The 21,850-nt window shown below is 37.6% G+C and overlaps 1 protein-coding gene across 1 annotated transcript in view; it reads left to right on the forward strand.

Moving 5' to 3' along the window:
* The window catches only part of LOC124168044 (sodium/potassium-transporting ATPase subunit beta-2-like), a 191,459-nt gene extending 178,581 nt beyond the window's left edge, over positions 1-12,878 (forward strand). The window contains exons 4-9 of the mRNA XM_046546144.1: positions 2,867-2,986; positions 3,575-3,756; positions 4,096-4,206; positions 5,837-5,845; positions 9,374-9,542; positions 10,384-12,878. Of these exons, the coding sequence (XP_046402100.1) occupies positions 2,867-2,986; positions 3,575-3,756; positions 4,096-4,206; positions 5,837-5,845; positions 9,374-9,542; positions 10,384-10,487 (695 nt within the window). The 3' untranslated portion in view covers positions 10,488-12,878. The remainder of the gene's footprint in view (positions 1-2,866; positions 2,987-3,574; positions 3,757-4,095; positions 4,207-5,836; positions 5,846-9,373; positions 9,543-10,383) is intronic.
* Positions 12,879-21,850: the final 8,972 nt, after the last annotated feature.

Here is a 21,850-nt window from a genome sequence, read left to right on the forward strand (position 1 = left end):
TCCGGAATTAGCAACATTTCAGATTTTAAAAATTTTCAACTACTTAATTTTATTTAAGATTTTTAGATATTTTTCCCAATTCTTAAGATATATTTACATCTAATAACCATAGATAGATTATAGGGGGTTTACATAAATTACCGCCGTTGAAAAGGCCACAATCACGAAAAAAAAGTGAAATAATTCAGGCCGATAAATAGGCCCCTGGCAGTTTTTGCTCGACCAGCAAGGGCCGATATATCAGCCCAGTGGCAATAAAAGGGTTAATAGCTATGATGGGATATTATGGAATCAGAAAGTCTTCAACTTCATCAAAGTCTTCTCCCTAACACAAAAAAGGAACTAACATGTTCCAAATCTGTGTACACAGGGCAATGGTGTGGCCAGGGGTGGGGGGTCCGGGGGGTATGGACCCCCTAAATATAAAAACACAATTATTATCCCTAATAAAAGAAAACAAAAAATTGAAAAATCAGGAATTTACAAAATAATTCTTAAACAAATGAAGTTTTTTCGACAGTGAAAAGTGCTAGAATTAGTTTAAAACCCTCTACTTTGTACCCTGTTTTTTTTTTGTCTTCCCCTGGTTTTGGACCCCCTCTGAATAAAATTCCTGGCTATGCCACTGACACAGGGTATTATACGATACTTATGATTTCATATTGTTGTGGAATATAATTGCAAAAGGTTATCTTAACCTTTCTGCCGTGAAGGATGCATTATGATGGGATTAAGTTTCATGTGCAAGCAAACAATGCCATTTTTAAACAGCCTCAATCTTTCAATAAAAGAAAAAAAAAATCAAAGCGTCCCGAAGTCGCTGCAGCTAAGCTACCCTAAAGGAGATCTAAGAGTTCTGTGTCATATAATTTAACCCTCCGTCAGGTGCAATGGATCTGACAAGCACAGCGCGAGTGCTTTTGCATTTCTTTTTGGATCTCCAGTTAAATATCCTTCGTAATTTGAACCCACCACGGCTGTGCAATGGCACGCGTTAATCATTAAAAATTTGATGAAAAACGTTGAGGAGCATTTTGAATGGAAAGTTCTAAGGAGAGCATGTCTGTCTAAATACTGGATTCTAACACGAAACCCTATTATTCCGACAGATGTGCCAATTGAATTCAAACGAGTTCACTTTCCAATTAGACTGGCATTCGCAATTACAGTCAATAAGTCCATTGCACTAAGAGACTGATAATGTTTATTTTTTTAATTGTCATAATTTGTTAAAGAGATGTAATTTGAAAATTATTGATTAAGATAATAAAAGTGCAATGGATTCAGTACATGAATGTTTGGTGTTTGGTTATTTTTACTGGTCGTCATCGTTCACAGCGTTCCATTCCTCTTTGAGTCATATATCACAGCCCCACACACTTACATTAAGTCAGTTAATTTTTATTTGACTACGAAAAAATTCCCAAGAAATAATTTATATTGCAAAACAGCATTTGCCAGGTCAGCTAATTTCTTTATATAGTTGCATTTCAAAATTTCTGCCAACAACCAACAATGAGTCAGACTTTCAGCATTATGCAAACAAAATATTTAACAGATTTGATGTATTTTATGGCATTCCTATGCATAGAAATAGACATCTAAATGGTAGTGTAAGCAACTCTCATAAAGCCAAGATCAGGGGTGCAGCTAGTAATTAAGGCTGGGGGGGTTTAGGTGCAACTAATACCGGTGTGTGTGTGTGGGTGTGGTGGTATACCCACCAGGATAAGCGGGAGGTGCGAGATTAATAAATTCTGGGATTTTAAAGATAAATGGTTCAAAATGATGAGTTTTACGGCTTTCTGAGGGATATTTTATTCATCCTTATGCTATTCTATTAGTAATATCAATCCAATTAAGTAAAATGGATTAAAATTAAATATTTCTCTGAGCTCTAGGGGGGGTGGTTTATCCCCAAAAACCCTTCTCTCGCTGCACCACTGCCCAAGATCACCATGAAGTAAATTTCAAGCTAAGTGACTGTGGATGCAACATTCATAGTAGACAAACTATTCACATTAATCACAATTATTTTTAATGGAATAAATAAAATATGTAGGTACCTTCATGAGAGCAGGTTGCCACATCTCCAACAGCTTCTTCAGCAGTTCTTCAAAATATTCAGATTTCACTTAGGTCCACCATAGATCACTATGTTAGGCTTCTACATTTTGATGTATTAATATTTCAATTTTTTAATTTCCATCCAGTATTTAGACAGGAATAGTTACCTTGAAATTAAAAAAATAACAGAATATAAACCATAGGTTAAAATAAATCAGAATTGCTCCATGACTCCTTCAACAGCAATGACACTTATGAAACCTTATGCTACTCTTTCAAGATATCCATTGGATGTCTAAGGGGGGGCTATAGCCCCCTTTGCCCCCAATAGATCCGCCACTGGCTGAGAGTATGTATAGAAATATGTTTGGTCACCAACCTAGGAGGACAAAACATCAGCGATAAAGAAGTAAGCATAGACCACCACTGAAAATTATGCATAACAACACTCCCCTGTAATTGAAGATGTGTTAAAACAGACGATTCACAATAAATTACATAAGTAATCTTCATATCAACAACACCGAGTAAAATTAACATATATGACTTCAGTCAGAAAACATACCATCAATAGAAGTACATAATAAATTATTCAACCATCTCAACAACTGAAAATTACAAATAAAAATAGTTAGCAACAATTGAAAACATAATCAAAAGGGTCCGTTTAAAATGGCAGATGAATAATTGAATTTTCAGATTTATTTATCGCACGAAGTGAATTTTAACATCTATTAGTTATACCAGCAAACCAATTTCTTTATATTTTTAAAATAAAATTTCTTTCGTATCATCATAGGTCTGGGTTTCCGTCCCATGCCCCCTGAGAGTAACGTTGAGAGTACCCTCATCTGGTACAAGGGCAATGATGATAAGAACTACAAGTACTGGACTGAGGAGCTTGACAGCTTCCTTAAAGGTGAGGAAAAGATTTGAGGGAAGAGATAATAAGCTCTAAGCAATACCCAGGTTGAGCAATGTCCATGGATTCACATGGGTCCCGCATGAAATAAACCTGTATGCTTGGATTTTTGGTGCCGGTAAAATTATCATTATTTTCACAAATGAACTTCAGATGATGATGATTTTCAGTATTCATGTATCACTGTTGATAGTGATCGAGTGTGAAAAATAAATAGATCCATGTCCAGGGGAGGATTCAGCATCAAATTTGGAGGGTCATACAAAATTGGTCTGGGGAGTACAAAAGACCCCCAGGCAAAGGTGGACACAGGATTTTTTTCAAATCAAAATATTCTCTTTATCTTAATATGAATTTAAAAAATATGAAATCAAATGATTGAGGCTCCGTAATGCACAATAAAAAACGAATGTAATGATAATCATATTAAAAATTGTCTATTTTTTAAGCATCTGGGGGTCTCCCCTATATCCACTTATGCCCTCATGGGGAGATGGGAGTTTAGGTGGTTCCAACATGGGCAACTTGGATGATAATATTAAAGATTTCATACATAACAATATTTTTTAAACTTTATATCTATAGTGTACAAGAACCCAGGTCTCCTGCCCGGAGGTGGCCAGAACAAAATGACCTGCGATTATGAGAAACCAGTAACACCTGGAAAAGTCTGTGAGGTTGACATCAAGCACTATTACCCCTGCACCCAGGAGAACAACTACAACTACCACAAATCAGCTCCCTGCATTTTCCTTAAACTCAACAAGGTAAGACAAAAGCAAAAATATTCCATTTATCTACTAGAAGAGTTACTGACTGTAATCGGAGGTTCAAAACAACAAATTGAAAGCATTTAGTGATTTGTAGAACAGGTACATATACTCGAACAACTATAAAATTGGATATAAATGAATATCCACTGAATCCAATAACTTTAATTCAACAAAATTCAAGATAAAACCAACTCAAAAAGAATAATCATTTGCTAAAATGCTGTCTCCTTCTCTTTCACAATTATTGCCAATGAATTGTTGTCCATGGATTTTATTTTGAGTTGTGCCCACTGATTCTAGTACGTATACAACATGGTTTCATTCCTCTTTTAGATATTTGGATGGAAGCCTGACTTCTACAATGACACGGCCAACCTCCCAGCTCTGATGCCACAGGATCTGAAAACTCACATTGAAACTCAGAAAAATCAGGAGCCAAAATCTGTAAGTATATTTCTCCATCACCAAAATTTACTGTGTATGTAATCATGTATACCATGATCCCTATTTATAATGGTGAATATAAAAGCATAAAATAAGTTCCATTTGATTCTAGGGTAAGCATTTGCAAGAGGTATAATACATCTCAAATTAACTCTTTCAATTTAAGATAGAGTAAGGATAAGAAGATTTTGTTGAATAATATTCAATATCTGAGTCATTATTCTAGCTATTATTAGTGGTCATTAACTAAAGTGCAGTCTCTAACTCTAATAATGAGAAATTGCAGATTCTCGCAACGACAACTGTATTTTCATCCATTGGAGAAAAAATGCTAATCATACGAGGTGAAACTAACACACTTGGCTAAAGATTCATATACTAATAACTTGGGTTCCATATGCTAAGTTTACTGTTTCCAGATGTAAAATATATGTCTCAATTTAAAATATAAGATTTCCAGTATCAGAAAAAAACCGGAAAACATATTTGTAACTGTTCACAAAGCTCATACAGTTACTTAATGGATATGAATCATTATTATTCATCAGTCTTCTTTTTAAGAGAAATATTTTTGACCAGGTTTGAAAGCGACATTCATTTGCCAGATGCAAGCATGGGCAGATTTTTGAGGGGCCAGGGTATCCTGGCCCAACCAAATTAAATGGTTATTTGTCTGAAAAAAGTATGAAACCTTTAGTAATGCCAATACATTTTAGTCTAACATGGTCCTTTAAATGCTGCTTTAATTTAAGGGGCTAATTCAAACAAATTTTCCAGAGGAGGGCTCAGTGGCGGCTCGTGAGTCAAATGCTGGGAGGGGCACACTCCACCGGGGGGTCAAAATTTATTAATGAATTTTGAAAGTAATCTAGAGACCATTATGACTCACTATAACACTAAAAATCACTGAATCGACTAAATCAACTACAACTAGGCCTATTTACATTAAAACAATTTACACGTAATAAGTTAACTGGTCACCAAAACAAGACATTCTGCAACACTAAGATTATTCGGCCGCCGGCCGGCACGGCGATGTCAACTCACTAGATACGTTGCTCTGCGCATACTCAGACGGCATCCCAAGACTTCCATAAGGCACAAGCTTAGACAGGTCATGGGACCAGCAGCCCCCACCACTACCACTCTTCATATAACTGCATGGTGATGTATTGGGACATTCTGGCCAGCACCCCACTACAAGTGCGAACTTCTTGAGCTATTTTTGCGTGTTTTTCCTACATTTTCGATGTATGCAATCAAAAAAATACTTTGGTTTATTAGATGTATAATTATCATTGAATGGTTATTTATTTTTTTTCCTTTTTGAAATCTTTTGGAGGGGCGGCAACCGAGAGTCCTTATGAGCAAGCCGCCACTGGGAGGACCCTTTATATATATAGACCCCATGTTTGACTGGGGGGTATTAAATTGCTCATAAGCCCCCCGCAGGATTGCTGGCCCCCCAACAAAAAGCTCTAAAATCTGCCCATGGATTCAAAACTATAATCTACTGGAATTCATCGCAGTTTTTTTACTGTCCTGATAAACCTAATCAATTTTTCTTGCAGCTGAAAAATTAATGTGCACACAATACTTAATTTAGCTTTCTTTTCTTTTGTGACTGAAGAAAGAATGGGTAAGATGGATGTCTAACGATTGTTTTTTTTTTAATTCTGCTATTATACAGTAGGCTAAAATTTGTGTAACTTGAAATTTGTAATTTTATACATGTGTCTAACCTTGCCTTGTAATTGGTAAGTATTTTCAGTATTTCAGTAACAAAAAAAATCTATCTGAAATGATTTATATTATTTCTGACTACTAACATGCAGATGATTCAGCATTTCCAATAAGCTATCTTGTTGCAAAATTATAATAGCTTTATTATGTCTATTTTGGAGTAGTAACAGTAAGAAACTTTTGCTGGTAGTGCAGTTGGATAACCAGAAGTAGATAAAAATCAGGAATGGTGGAAACCAGAAAACTCAAAAGTTATGGAAGTATTGTGCAATAAACTAAGTCTTATATTGTGCATAGTCATAACATAAAAATTACCTCCCCAGCCATCAAATTTATCCCAAATTTAAATAGCAAGAGAAACCGTCATACTTAAGTCATGACTCTTGAGAAATTGTGTAAGTACCGAAATCTAAGAGCACAATTTTCGATCTCATTGAATTGTTAACCCTTCTGAAGTGGTAGAGCTAGATTCAAGTCTTCCACTCTGCACAGGAAATTTTTCCAAAGATACCTAAGCCTTTTTTTTCTACTGGGTGGGGTAGAGCTGGTAAAAGATCCTTGTAATCCCCTTTGGACCCTATTCTTGAGGGGCCCATAGGGAGGACCCCATCCACTATAGGACAGATTTGTGGAATTTTGGGTAATTTGGTGAAATTATTATATCACCAAAATCAATAAACAAATATAATATTAACCCTTTTGGACCGAGTATCAGGTGGAGCCAACGAGTATTTTCATTTGCAGAAAACCTAACATTGGGTATAGCTGTCGTGGATTTTTCAATGCAAACGACCAGACGTTGGCTATAGTCAACACGGGGTAAGGAAAGTGACCACTGAGATAGCAATTGTTAGATGTATTCACGCCTGGCCCCAGACCTAACTCAGCGAGACCTTAGGGCCACTCCTCTGCAATTAACACGTTGCATACGGATAGCGAGAATTCTTGTCATTTTTTTCCCGAACGTCGTACAATACGTATTTGTTAGTAAGTTTTCAGTTGCTGTTTGTTATTCATAATGAATTGATGCATCATAACGTTTGATTGGGTAAAGTTACATTCTAAACATTAGCTTTTTAACCTAGTTTAAACCAAAGGCATTACGCCCTAATAGGCACATATTTCAAATCTCAACACTTCCACCCAGAATCGGCATTCCTAGGAATTTAAATACCCCGGTACGCAACGTGTTAAGCCCCACCCTCCCATTCATTTATGATCATGCCTGCTTCAGAAATCTGTTGTGAAGTGGTTATATTGTCAATGGTTTTTGCAATGATACATCTTGCTGCATACCACAATTTCTTTATACATTGAAATGAATTCTTCATTTATTTCTGTTCGTAAGAAATTTTTAAATGAAGTTTTAAGGGTAAGAGCTGGTTACCCTGTAGAGTTGGGTCTCAAATCCGAGGGATAAGAATACGAGGGTAACTCCACTTCAAAAAAGATCTCTGTACAGAGAGGTTTAAAATATTTTTATGCCACTTTTAGCATGGAAATCGTATTCTTCTCATAGGCGCCAGCAGGACAGGGTTAATTTTGATTTTACTTTAACTAAAAGGAAATCAGTTGAAATTTTTACGTTTGGATTGGTTAAATTTTTAAAGTTGTATTGGTTAAAACTAACCTTTGAATCTAGCCTCTAGCATAAAGCCTCCAAAGCACATTGATAGGATAATGGAAGTATTGACTACTACAGCAAAAGAATGGAATGTGGCTGCTAACAAGTCTTATAACTCTAACAACTCTTACACTTTTTTCCTGCAGACACTGGTACACAGGCATATGTAGGTTTCCTGTAGGCCCAGTGTTCTATGCTTGAATTAATACAATTAATTTGAAAATACTAAAAATTTTCTATAAATACAATTATTCAGACGTATGGAAGACTGTTTAGAAGATAACTATTGACATCGATTCACAATTTTGAAGAGTAAAAGTTAGAGCCCGAAGTTCATGGCAAAATTTTTTAAAATTGCCATGGAGAAATAGAAATTTATCATGGACAGGCAAATTCCGAGGTATCGTTGTAGTTGATGAATTAACTGCTGATTTCAGTTGTATCAACTGACTCTTCTAGAAAGTAAGCAAATGCCCAGTAGCAAAATAATTTATTATGTACTTGGCTATGATTTCCCTGTGTACATACTTTATGTAGTATCTGAATTGATATTTACTAAGCTAGTCTTTACTGAAGTGAATAGTCAACTAACACTTAAATACATATATCTAGCCTAATTAAGACTAACCGTTAATGTACATACCACTATTTTTGGAGGTAGAGGATAAACATCAAGTTACCTCATTGGGTAACTACTGCGTGAGTACTGGAGTAGGTACTAATCTGCATACCACTTTGTTGGGATTGTGCTGTTAACAAAATTTGTAGACATATATTAGTAACTTATATTTTAGTACAACTATGCTAATTTAGTAGAGTTTTTATTGAGCTAGAATAAGTCTCCTAGATTTACGGATATTGATAGAAATTTTGGGCCATCCAAAGAGGTCGCTTAGAGGGGCCTTCAACAAGCATTCTCACCTTATTATAAGGTGGAGAACAGTGGTGCCATGGTGCCATTCCGACATTGGTTAGAGAAAGACATAACAGTCAAATAACACTTTTATCAATTTTATTGCCTCAAAATTTCTAATATAAACATTTGTAACCAAAACGAAAATTTTGTTAAAAAATGTAAATAATGACTTGTAATAAAAAAACAGACAGAGCAATGTGTACTTCACTTATACAAAAAGCTAAGTAAAGTGAGGTCCGGCACTGCTAATTTTGCCATGATGTCACTGGTGGGGAAGGAGTGGACGAAAGAAATATCTCGCCCCTCCATGCATCTCTGGGTGGCCCAGTGGAAATTTCATTTCATCAGATTTCAGCCAATATGCCGAACATCCAAAATGAAATCATGAGAGAAAGAGAGTTCTCATCTACTGAGAGCCTAATTGATTGTTCCACTCAATTGATTCATAATTTTTGAGCCCTTATTTTGAGGAATTAAATGTCAAACTGAAGAGAAAAAATGAAAATCCACTGAAGGAATATATTATCCTGCAACATGGTTCATCAAATAGTTCACCTGATTATCTGTGGTATTACATCTGTGGCATTAGTATAATGTTTTTCCAAGTGTAACATAGCTCATCTACCACATCTATTTTTCATTCACCTACTCTAAATATATATATCCTTTCATTTTTCAGCATTAAAGTAAAATATCAATACATCAATGAATTTTTCAGGAGAATTTACCAAAAAAATAATTGCACACTAACACAGTCAAGAAATAGTTTCATAATCCTAGCCACAAAATATTCTGATATTAAATATTAAAATTCTGATAATATGCTGATCTTTCATTTTCAGTGCAGGGACGCATATTTATAAAATAAAAAAATTAAATTCCAGATGAATACCGTGTGGGTGAGCTGTGAAGGAGAGAATCCAGCTGACACTGAGAATATTGGCCCAATCCAGTACATTCCTCGCCGTGGATTCCCTGGTTATTTCTTCCCATTCATGAACACAGATGGTTACCTGAGTCCTATTGTTGCTGTTTTCTTTGAGAGACCTGTCAGTAAGTAACTATTTCCCAACTTGCAGTTCTTAGAGGAACTTCAAATGATAGTTGAAAGAAGGATGGCCTTAGGAGTACCTCTTTTCGCAATTTATATCTCAGAATGTATGTAACACGATTCTACTGTCCTTACCAAAATTATAGAGGCTTGAGTTTGAATGCTCATAAAAACTGTACCCTTTAAGCTATTTTAAAGATATTGGTACTATTTCTTTTTGCGTTGATCAATATTTTTTGAAATTTTTAACCATAATACAAAAATATAGATATCAGTGCATAAACTAAAAATGTACTGGTTTTTTGAGCCTTTCTAAATAAAAAATAAGAAATTATAGTTAATTAATTAATTTAAGTTATCTAAGTAAACCTCAACTTTAAAGTGCATTACTAACTTTATATATGTCATGGAGTAAGGCTCTTTCGGCATAAATCTTTAGTTTCATTCGTCTTTCAGAATCAGAACAATTGTTATTACATTTTTCATGAAACACTATTTTCTAAACAATGGTTGCCCGTTCAAGGTGAATTTTGACACTGTAGTCATTTGTTAGTCTTAAGTATCTTTTTACAAATGTAATATATCGTTCACAAATTTGGAATGATTTTCTAATTATTTTTATTTTTTATGCTAGGTAATGAACGCTAATCGGTAAAAACAGCTGGTAACAATAGACTTTGTTACACCCACTGCCTTTCCCTCAGTGTTGGGGAAGTTGATTGTCATGAGTTGCAAAATTGTTATAAAATCAATCAGCCGCTGATAGCCAGAATGCGATATTTCTCTCTAAATAAACATGTCACCAACGTGCATTAATTTACACACCAAATTTCACCTTTTCAGCTGGCGTCCTGATCAACATTGAATGCAAAGCGTGGGCCCACAACATTTTCCACGACCGAATGGAGAGGCGAGGATCAGTTCACTTTGAGCTTATGATAGATTAAGCAAAATCAAATCCCCCTCCCCCCAAAATTGCCCCGCCCTCTTCTCTTTGATTTTTAGCACAGTGACTTTTCCAACTCGAAGGTCATCACCTCAAAACGTGATGAGCAGCTGAATTACCACGTAAAAGAAAACTATGCCAAAAAAAGCCCTCCTAACAAGATCAGTGAGAGCATTGTGCAAAAAAATACAAGATAATAATTTCAAAAAAAGGGAAGAGGAGGGAGAATAGGGATAAAATATGTATTGTGCTGGAGGAGTGTTTCAGGGAAGAAGTACGTCTATATAAATAAGAGTTATATATATATAAAATATATTTAGAAGAGCAACAACTGCCAAGAACGGAAGGATGTATAGAGTACAAGACAGCGGTGCCACCGTTTTGTGGAGGAAGTGGTTGCTGAGGACCAGTGGAAGCTGTGAATAAATTGAAAAAAAAAGAGGAAGAAAAAAGGAATTTGGGGACGAGAAACGTGTGTTGGATGCCTGCGAGATATGCCCAGTGCCCTGTGAACTTGGGAAATGAAATAAATGTTATGAGTTTTGCGGGTGCAAATGGACAAAAAGCCGTAGCCTAAAAAGTATATTCATGAAAAAAAAGGGAGAGGATTGTGTAAATAGTTTATGGTATTAAGGAAAAAAAATAAATTATGGAGGGATTTTTTTTCTCATTAGCCTCAGGTGTGATAACTGAGTAGAGATGAAGGTGACGATGAAGATGTTGAAGAAGATATGAGGAAAGTACGAAGTACTTGAGAGGAGGGAGACTCAAAACTTCTTTTAGTAAGTGCATTAGTAAAGAGAAAACTTAAATATCTGCTTTTAACTGGGCTCTGCAAATTAATCAAAGGGTGGGTGGCAGAAAAAAATATGAAATTATCTGAAAGTCATATTGCAACATTTATTTTGTACACAGTTTTTTTTCCTTTGCTATAAGGCACCATTGCTCCCATCATACCATTTTTTCTCGCGTCGTCCTGGTAGTCCTGCAAAAGCCAATGGTTTTTAGAAACTGCTGAAAAAAATTACTGGAGGGTTTTCACAGTATTTCTTCGAAGATGGCAGGCCATTGTTTCGAAGTGCATTACCTTCCTCACTCGAGATCATTATACAGAAAATGTTGTTAAAAATGTATGTAACATACTTGTGTGAATATTTATGAAGAAAATGTGAGATTATTTCGGAGCAGAAAATGAAGATCTTTTTAAAGCCATAGAAAGTTAAAAGGGAAATACTGACTGAAGATGGCTGTGGGAAGGACTGAAATTTCTTATTGGTTACTTCCAACTCTAGTCATGAGAGGAGCTAATGCAATCTTCTACTACCAAGTGGGACAATTTGTTTATCTTCTTTCCCTCTCTATTGTTCTAAAAAAATAAAATCTCTTTGCAAAATCTATTCCCAGTTACAGCCCTCTTCTAAACCTCTACCAGTTGTGAAATAGATCAACACAATGTGTTATAGATTTGATGATCAGAGTTTTACAAGGTTCACGAAGTACACTGCTCATGTTTAGAGTGTCTTTCTTTATTATTATTAGTTGTGTGTTTCTGTAAATATAAACAGTAAGGACAATGCTCTATAGAAATGTTCTGAATATGATGGCTGTCCATATCAGATGATCCTTGTAGTTATGAAGGAAACAGCTTGATTTTAACAGTTACTTACGGTCTTGTTTTTACTGTAGGTTAGGTCCTTAAAGGATCTTCCTCATAGTGTTGAAATAATTGTCATGATTAATGATATAGAGCTGAAAGTACTTGCAATGGCCAAGATTTCATGAGGTGCCATAATTTTTCTCTGGCAGAAAGCCAAAACACAATTTTCTTCAAATGTCCCTCACTTAAATTTTAAACAAGATAAATGCAGTAGGCTGGGGATCTGTGTCTTATGCACTTTGTCATTATTTTGGGAAATCATCGTTTATGATTTTGCCTGATGACATTACTCAGATTCCTTCATTGTTATTCACCAAAATTGTATAAAAAAGCCTTTGATTAGCAGCCATTAGACTTGGATTCCTTCCTATGGTATGCAGTTAATTGTGGTATTATATTTTATAACATATGAAAAATAATGTTTCCTGTTAAATGTCTATTCAAAGTTACTGCACCATGTGGAAAGAGTTTGTGATTAAGAATAACAGACTATTTATAAATGGACACCTAAGGGTGACATGAGCTTTTCTGAGGGTGGTCCAAAATGATGTCTTCACAATGGAACTTGTGAAACTAAATATATTTTTGCTTTGATAGAAAAAAAGCCATTATGAAACTGATAGATACATACACCCAATGAAAATATGCTATGTTCTGTTTTAATGTACAAGGCAAGAAATGTACTTCAAATTTCTCAAAACAAAGGCAATAAATGTTATTATTTAGATCCCCAAATTTGCATGTAATTTGAGATTCAACGGTTTCAACCTTCTACCATATGTGTTGTACAAGCAAAAACTCACAGCTGATTTTGATAGAGCAATCTACCTTAGTGAGGGTGTGGTTTTTTTATGTTCTAAACATCCATGGAAGCTAAAGATGGCACCTATCAAGTATGAATATACAATATATACCCACTTTATGGCAAGACCTAGGGTTCCGACAATGTCGCTTCTATTGCAAAGTTAATTTGCAGAAAACAGATAACAAATTGGATATTGATTGTGTCTTATCAATGCAATCAGAGCATTGAATAATGAAAAATACAGCTAATATATTAGACATACTGCAATCGAAAATTACTCCTTATTTTCACTGCTTAGAATACAGCAACGCACTATAGTTGAGGATCTATATGAAAAAATAGTATAACGTTGCACTTGATGGTTTCAGCCAGGATCACAGAACCAATTAGATCTTTTCAGATTAGGTGCCTGTATAAACATCCATCAGCAGTGGCGCAGCGAGGGGGGGTTTTGGGGGATAACCCCCCCCCCCCGCCCCAGAGCTTAGAAATTTTTAAAATTTTAATCCATTTTACTTAATTGGATTAATATTACTTACTGAATAGTGTAAATATTAATAAAATATCCCTCTGAAAGCCGTAAAACTCACCATTTTGAACCATTTATCTTGAAATTTTTCTAAAGGAGATCCCCTGCACCTCCCGCTTACCCTGGTAGGTATCCCGCACCCCCAGACACCCCAGTATTAGTTGTGCCTATAACCCCCCCCCCCCCCCCCAGCCTAAATTTCTAGCTGCGCCCCTGTCCATCAGGACCTTACAGTCAAGCCAGCCGGAGTTATTCTATAAAAGGTTAAGTGAGAGTCATTGTGTAAGGCTGTCTTATCAGAAAAGAAGATTCCCAAGACTGGAGATCAGGGGAGAACGAAAAACATTGGGGGGGCCCAGGAAATTTTATAAGTAGTGAGTGAGTCATATGATCAACATTAGAACCCTGAAGGCCGCCATACACGGTGAATGATCATGCTGAATGATCACGTGATCATTCACAGGATCATGCGAGCAAAATAGAACATGTCATAATTTTCACTGAATGATCATGCGCATGAAGGTTCATTCGCGAATTGTTCCGTCATACACGGTGAATGATCATGCGCATGATCATGCTCAATGATCATGCGAATGAAATCATTCGCCGTGTATAGCAGCCTTGATAACTCGAATCTCGATATCTGAACAGTCCGGGGAAAATCGACAAGCTTGACACATTTTTTCCTCGCATCCATAACGAATTTTGAGGGGGCTCGGGCCCCCTCAAGCCCCATGGAGCCGGCGCCACTGCTGGAGATGAACAAGACTGCAGCAAAGAAAGAGTACAGAATTCACAACCCTTCCACTGCCAGCAACCAGCCTTTGCTGGATGTGCAAAAACTCCCACTGCCTGGTTTAATTGCACAACCTTATACTAGATTAATAATTATTCGACTGATATTTCTCCATTACGAAAATGATACACAACCCCCAATTCCTTCCATATTTTAAAGCCCCAAACATTTTCAGCATAAAAAAAAAATGTTGCAAGTATTAAACTTGTGCACAAGAAATTATTAAAAATCTGATATCAAGCATACTCCCCGAACAAAGCGTACACAGTCTTCACACATTCCACTCAAAAATTTCAAGAGAAGTGCTGAAAGGATTGGTACTTCCAGATCTTTCTGATGATTAATATTCATGCGTCAACATGGGATGCTAAGGTGAGACTGTGGTTTGTTAGTGGGGGACAGGAATTATTGGTTGAGTAACATGTGCAGCTGACAAGGTTCCCCTATAACTGTCAAGAAACATTATAAACGATGATGATGTCAATGAGATGGCAGGTAAAATTATTTCACTTCCTTTAGATACATTAGAGTTGCAACAAATTATTTTTACAGTTTTAAATCCAAAATACTTAACTTTTCAGGAAATTAGATCAAATGTACCCACTAATGAAACAAAATTTGGATTATATGGTGCCAAATTCTAAGTCAGGGGTTATAATCTTTTGAAATGCAATCAAATAACTTTTTCCTGGGTGGTGGAAGAAATTTATTCGCACAAAAATGCAATTGTGAGTTTAATGAGATATAACCACACTGAAGCTGTAAAGTGTACATTAGGGTGGCCCTTACTTTTCATTAGTGAGAAAATTTATGTTTTCCAAGTCTCGAAATTATTCAAATGCGGTTAATATTTGATTAGATTTGTTGCATGTATATAAGCATCCCTCAGGACTTACAGTGAAGCCAGCAAGAGTTGTCACATGGAAGGTGGAGGAGCTATGTGAGAGGCAGTGATGCAGCGAGGGGGGGTTTTGGGGGATAAAACCCCCCCAGAGCTCAGAGAAATTTTTGAGTTAAATCCATTTTACTTAATGGCATTAATATTACTTGTAGAATAGAGTAAGGATTAATAAAATAGAAAGCTGTAAAACTCACTATTTATCCTAAAATTTTCTGGGGAGGGCCCCCGCACCTCCCGATTACCCTGGTGGGTATGCCATACCCCCAGGCACTCCAGTTTTAGTTGCACCTAAAACCCCTCCTAGCCTTAATTCCTAGCTTTGCCCCAGGTGAGAGGTATAGGGTAAGGCTGTCATATCAGAAAAGAAGAAATCCAAGACTAGAGATGAACAAGGCTTGAGCAAAGAAAAGAGTACAGAATTCATTTAACACTTTAACCTTTTCCATACTAAAAATGAAAATATGCATCTGGATGTTTCTTGACCCAGGAAACGAAAGCAGCAAATTTTTGTCGGAGATTTTCCTGCGCAGGTGAAGGAATACCAAATATATACGTTTCCTAGCTCTCCCCCTTTAATGGCCATCACGGGTGTGCGATGCCTTTGTTTCGGGACCCAACACAGCGGGGATAAGGCTTTACCCTCGAAATCCGGGAGCAGATACCGGGACACCTCATCTTATATTACCCTCTTAGCAGTAAGGGATCACAGTCATACAATTGTTTATTCAGTCATTTTGCAAAATAAATATTTGTTCCCCTCTCAAAAAAATACAAACTGAGATTTGAATTATTTTTCTTTTGACCAGCATTTACAAATTTTAAACAAAATCATATGATAAATATTAACTTATATCTAAATTTCAGTAGAAACATAAACATGGAAATTGCTACTGCATTAAATGCATTAATATTGATGGTAGCTTTGTTCAAAATTTGACAATTCCCAGAATAAAAGGAATTCAATTTGAAGTCTGCAATTTACGTTCTAGCAAAAATTATCCATATTGTTAATTTATATAAACAAAGCATGATTGACCACAAACAAATGCTGCTGGTAGGGTTATAAACCTGGAAAGGAGGGAGCCCAACTACCCTCGGAGTCCGAGATAATGCGGAGTCCCTGCTAGGGAGGGTCAAAAAAGGTTGGTTCTGGGAGTGTGTGATTATCAGGGACACCCTTCTAAACGAATGTCCAGCAAAAATGCTCCGTATGGAGAGGATGGAAGAGTTTCTTGGGGCTCATTGTCAGTACAGCAGTCATGCTAAGGGGATAACTCCACCGTCTCAAAAGCGTTAAATGCCAGCAACTGGCCCTTGTTGAAAGTTCAAAATCTCCCACAGTCTCAATTACTTGCCCAATATTTTAGAATACACAATAATGATTAAATTGCTCATTCTCCTCTATAAAAATAATACTCCCAAATTTCTTACGTAGCTTTAACCCTTAGACTGCGGGACCGTTTTTAAACGGGTTGTTTGCTGACTGCGGAAAAAAGTTTTCCAACGTTTGACCATTTCTCAACTACCTACGCCAGTCTCTGTAAATTTTTTTTGCTATACCCAGGAAGAGCCCAAGTGCTCTTTCACTCACCGTAGGGATCACTAAAGTGGCTTAAATCTCTCCCATCATCCCTAAAGGCGGTTTTAAACAGTACACGGAATTGCACAGGTTAGAGCTGCATTAATTTCTAAAATGGCGTGGAATTGCGCGAATGCATGAACGAAATTAGAACAGGGGCTATTTTGCCGTCTCGCATCCACGCATTCTCGCATGTGTTCTAGCAATTCACCGCTTTACACGACGCAATTTTGATTGCGCCTTCACATGTACGTCAACCGTGTAAAACGGCCTTAACGGCAAGGGGTGCCTCCCGGCATTTTCTATCTTACTGCCCTTTCCGTATTATTTCCTTTCCACTCCACACTTTTTATATGCCCACGACAAGTGCTGAAAGCTAGGCTCATCCTTTGGTAAGAAAGAAAGAAGGGTTTCCCCAGATTATAAGGGTTAACACCTTGCGAGACACTCGGCCAGGCTTCTTGGTTCTCTCCCACACAGGCTAGTAACTAAATTCAAGTAGGTACTCCCCCATCTAAAGGGTTTAGCCCCAAAACTTTTCAACTGTGAGAAAAAAATCTGGATGCAATAAACTTGTGCACTAGAAATAAATCTGATATGTTTCTAACTTCCCGAATACAGCTTTGGCAGCCTTCACACACAGGACTGGAGCTAGGAGTTTGGTCAGGGGGGGCAAAGATCAGTTTACTGAACCCCTCCCCACATCCCCCCTCTATCCCTCCGTCCTACTCCCCCACCTCCATAATATAATACATCCGTAAGCTATTTATTGAGATTTGGTAGTTAAAATAAAACAAAATAAAATAAAGGTTTATTCATTAAAAAAATGTAATTGTGAGTCCATAATATATACTCTACAATATATACAACCCGCTGTGTGACAGATACCTCACTCACTGATTCAGGTGTACAAATTCCCGACCACTTCCGGACGTGCTGGGAAGACGAAATTTTTACCAATGGTGGGGAAAAAATATTGATCGGGGGGAAAAATCCGAAAACTCGAAAAAGTCGATCGGTTTTCGAGATATATCGATCCGAATTAACATTGGAGCCTTATGGGACTAAAACTTTTTCCATTTATTGCCTACTTGTAAATGTCTCAGGACTTGAAATTTCTCTGACAGAAACAAGATTTTTTGCTCAATTTTTCGGTTTGGTTGCAATTGCCATTAGTTGATTTAAGGTATGTATTTTTATAATTTTTTCAAATTTACAATGCTTATCTTTGGATTTTTTTAAAACCAACTTGCTATAATTGTAGGACAAAGTTCTTAATGAATAAAATACAAGATTTTTTGGTTGATTTTTTACAGTGGTTTTCTTTGCAATATTTTGATTTAAAGTATTTTTTTTACTTTTTTAAAATTTCCAATGCTTTTCTTGTGGGCCTAACTTGGGAATTTTTTTAACCAACTTGCAATAATCGTAGGACAAATTCCTTAAAATGCAAGATAATATATTTTTTCCTCAATTTTTTGGTTATCTTTAAAAATCCATAAGTCGAACGAATTTCGAGTAATTAACGGTTGTCGATTTTCCATTGAAATCGCGACTCCTACAACGTTTGGTAACTTGCAACACATCCGCCGTGAAGTTTGCATTCCCCCAACACACAATTTTAGATATATATTTTTTTTTTTTCGGATTTTTTTTGCCACTTCCCTTCGAGGTAGGGACACCAAATTCACGTGAGTGATGTCTTTCACGTGTCCCTGCGTGCCGCTACCAGGAGAACGCAGAATATTTAATTTTAACGGGTGACACCGTCGAAAAACCATGCTTGCACTACAGCTAAAGAGCCGGAATTTTTATTGAAGGTAAACGATGCCGCGTTATACGGGACAAGCACATAAAGTCCCCCAACAACCCCCTGGAACCCCCCCAAAATATGAAAATTACCTAATAAGTCGCATATTTCGTGTACCATTCATCGAGTTGTATAGTTCATTCATGAGTTGTATAGTTATTATTGACTCAGAATGAGAATTGTGTCGGCTATATTTACCCGTCATTTTTAATTATCCAGGCCCATTTACGGACCCGCAATAAAACTTCAAATTTTGTAATGTAGATTTCTGAATAAAACAGTAGAGGTGAAATGGGGGTTCAAGCACATGGACACCTAAACGCGATTTTTTTAAAGCACTTCCCCATAAGGTACGGCCACGAAATTCGGGTGAGTAATGCCTTATTACTGCGCCTATGCACCACTACATGGAGAATTCAGAATGTGTAATCTATATGTGAGTAATAGTGAAAAATTCATGGTTCCACTAAAGCTAGAGAGCTGGAATTTTTACTGTAGGTAGGCAAACAAATTTCATGAATGAAAACACCTCGAAAATTCACGTGGCTCCCTAGAAGACCAACGAAAAAAAAAATTTTTGCTGTAAATCGCCAGTTTTTGGTTGTTTTCGCATATTTTCGCAGTAATACCGTTCTCCTATGGATTTGTTTGGACGATAGTGACCGTAGTCAGTACAATCATCAGAACCCCTGGCAACCCCCCGGACCCCCTTCAAAACATAGATATAATCTAAAATGCCACAATCACCGGTAACATGCGACTAAATTCCGCCGCTTTTTTCCCCTCGCAGCCTTCGTAAACGATGGGGGACAGCTGGTAGTACGCATTGCTTGGTGAGGAGTGAAAACCCTGGCGGCGAAGTCGCTCCGAGGAGTCACAGACGCGGAAGGGCTCCGATAACCCTTGGGCGGCGAAGCCGCCCCCAAGCGAGGAGCAGCCGAATGGGGGTCTTGACGAGGGGGGAGGGCTCCGATAACGGCGAAGCCGTTCCGAGGAGTCGACGGCACGGGGGGACTCCGGTAACCCTTGGGCGGCGAAGCCGTCCGGCGTCGGCGGCATTCACGAGGCGAAGCCGTTCCAAGGAAGCAATGGAGTAGCCGTTTGGGGGCTACCTCTACCTCCGGGCGGCGAAGCCGACCCCTGACGAGGAACGGCCTTGAGGCCACAACTGTGCAGTAGGAACGTGTCTGGTAGGCCTAAGCTGTGAAATTGGCAGGACGCAGGCCCGTACTGGACCCCATCCTACTAAAAAAGGACAGCGGACGGCCATGGCCAGAGTGGACCAGCACTATGCAAGAGGAGGACTACCAGGAGGTGCCAAAGATTTCCAGGCTTTAGGGCGCACCGGGATACGTCCTGGAGTCCTGGCTGCCCATCACAGGCCTGGCAGGTCATTTGTTACTGTAAACCACTGCGCGCAGACAAGGGCGTACCCAGGATCAAAAATAGAGGGGGCAAGCTGAGGTTGGTCAGGTTTTAACCCAGAAAAGGTTATGGAAACCAAAATTTCATAAAAATTTTAACAGTGCTTCATTATTTTTTAAAGTTATTTGATCAGAAAAAAATATTTTTTTTCAATAAATGTTTTATACCAATATCACTTTTCTTGGATTTAAAGAAAATTTTTCAAAACTTCCTTTTTAAATTCTTCCTTCCTTCCTAAATTTAATTTTGCTTCAAGGGGGCAGCTGCCCCTCTTGCCCCCTGCTGGGTAAGCCCATGCACACAGACCATTTCACAAAAAAAATGGAATTGACAATAAAGCAAAGTTATTTGTTATGCTATACTGAAAAAAATCTCTTGAGGAGATGGAGATAATGATTCATGAGGCTTACAGCAACTCTGCTCTGTCCTACTCACAGGTTTTGAGATGGTTAAAGAAGGGCCAGGAAGAGATAAATACCCAAAATGGCAAGAATGAACAAATCAAAAGTGAAATCAGTGTTCATTGTCTTTTTAGGCAGCAGAGTAGTCGACAAGGATTTTTTTCTCAAGGAAAGACAATTAATGATGCCTGTTACATGTAAAGACTCCAAAAAAAGGGTCATCAGGACGAGAAAAGACATCTCTTCTACCTGGCTAATCCATCTTCATGAAGCACCTTGCCACAACGCTCTATGATTCTGTGAGTTCCAGGCAAAATAGGGAGTTCAAATTCTACCCAAGCCCCATAGAGTCCTGAAGTCACCCAATCAGGCTTCATTCTATTACCTCAGATTACGGAAGCCCTGAAATTAACCCATTTTTTGTCCTTAGAAGAGAGACAATCAGTTATGACGAGGATTTATCTCACCTCCTTTGGATAATCAGTTAGGTACTTCTAATGTCTATACCCCACTAAAGAATTCAAGAGGTCTGAATACAACACCATACATGAAGCAGTGGCGTAACTATAGGAATATGTTTTGGGGGGCGGGGGGTGAAAGGAGGGTGGCCTGGGGGAGCGACCCCTCCAGGCAACCCCAGAGGATCTAGGTAGCTCCAGGAAAAGTTTTGGAAAACGACATGCCTGGAAATACCTTTAACACCATTTTGGCACTTAAAATTTGGGTTTCACTCGTAATTCCGCGAGATTATCATCACAGCAGTGAAAACATTAGTGTACCATAAAATTTTTCTGAGGCTTTGGGGCGTGATCCATCCCTCTCATCCCCCCTCCATAGTTACGCCTCTGTTATGAAGTGAATTTTACATCAAGGACCAATTATGGCGTAATTGAAGTTTCTGATTTTTCAGCTATATACCGAATATATCAATTGAGTTAACTTACGATTCATGTGCCAAATTAATTTAAAATAATCCTTCCGCTGTAATTTTTCCTCTGAAAATTTTTAAACACCGCGTATTGGTTAGATTATCCACGAAAAACATGAATTTTTCCTCGTCCTCGGCAAGCGGCCTACTGATCATACCCGCGTTCCGCGACCCCGCGTCTGGGTTGCCCTATATATATACTATATAGTCCCCCACCCTCGCGCTCAATTTGTCAATTTGGTCAATTTGTGGCTTAACGGTCGTATACATAATATGAACAAAGTTTTCGCACAAGAAACCCTTACCTCAGCTAAATCCACTGGGAAAAAAGATCAAATTGCATATTCTAAGATTTTCAACCTCTATCTCGATCCCATACAAGGTAAGACCTTTGACAAGATCTTGTCGTAAAGAACAAGGACTGAGAGGTCTCAAATGTTGTGGTCCTTATTTTGAGCTGGTATTTAGTTCCAAAACTTTATTTTATGACGAGGGTTTCCCTTTTAAACAAATAGTTTTTTTCGATCCACCCT

This window comes from Ischnura elegans, chromosome 11 (genome assembly GCF_921293095.1).
Source record: "Ischnura elegans chromosome 11, ioIscEleg1.1, whole genome shotgun sequence".
NCBI classification, from domain to species: Eukaryota; Metazoa; Arthropoda; class Insecta; order Odonata; family Coenagrionidae; genus Ischnura; species Ischnura elegans.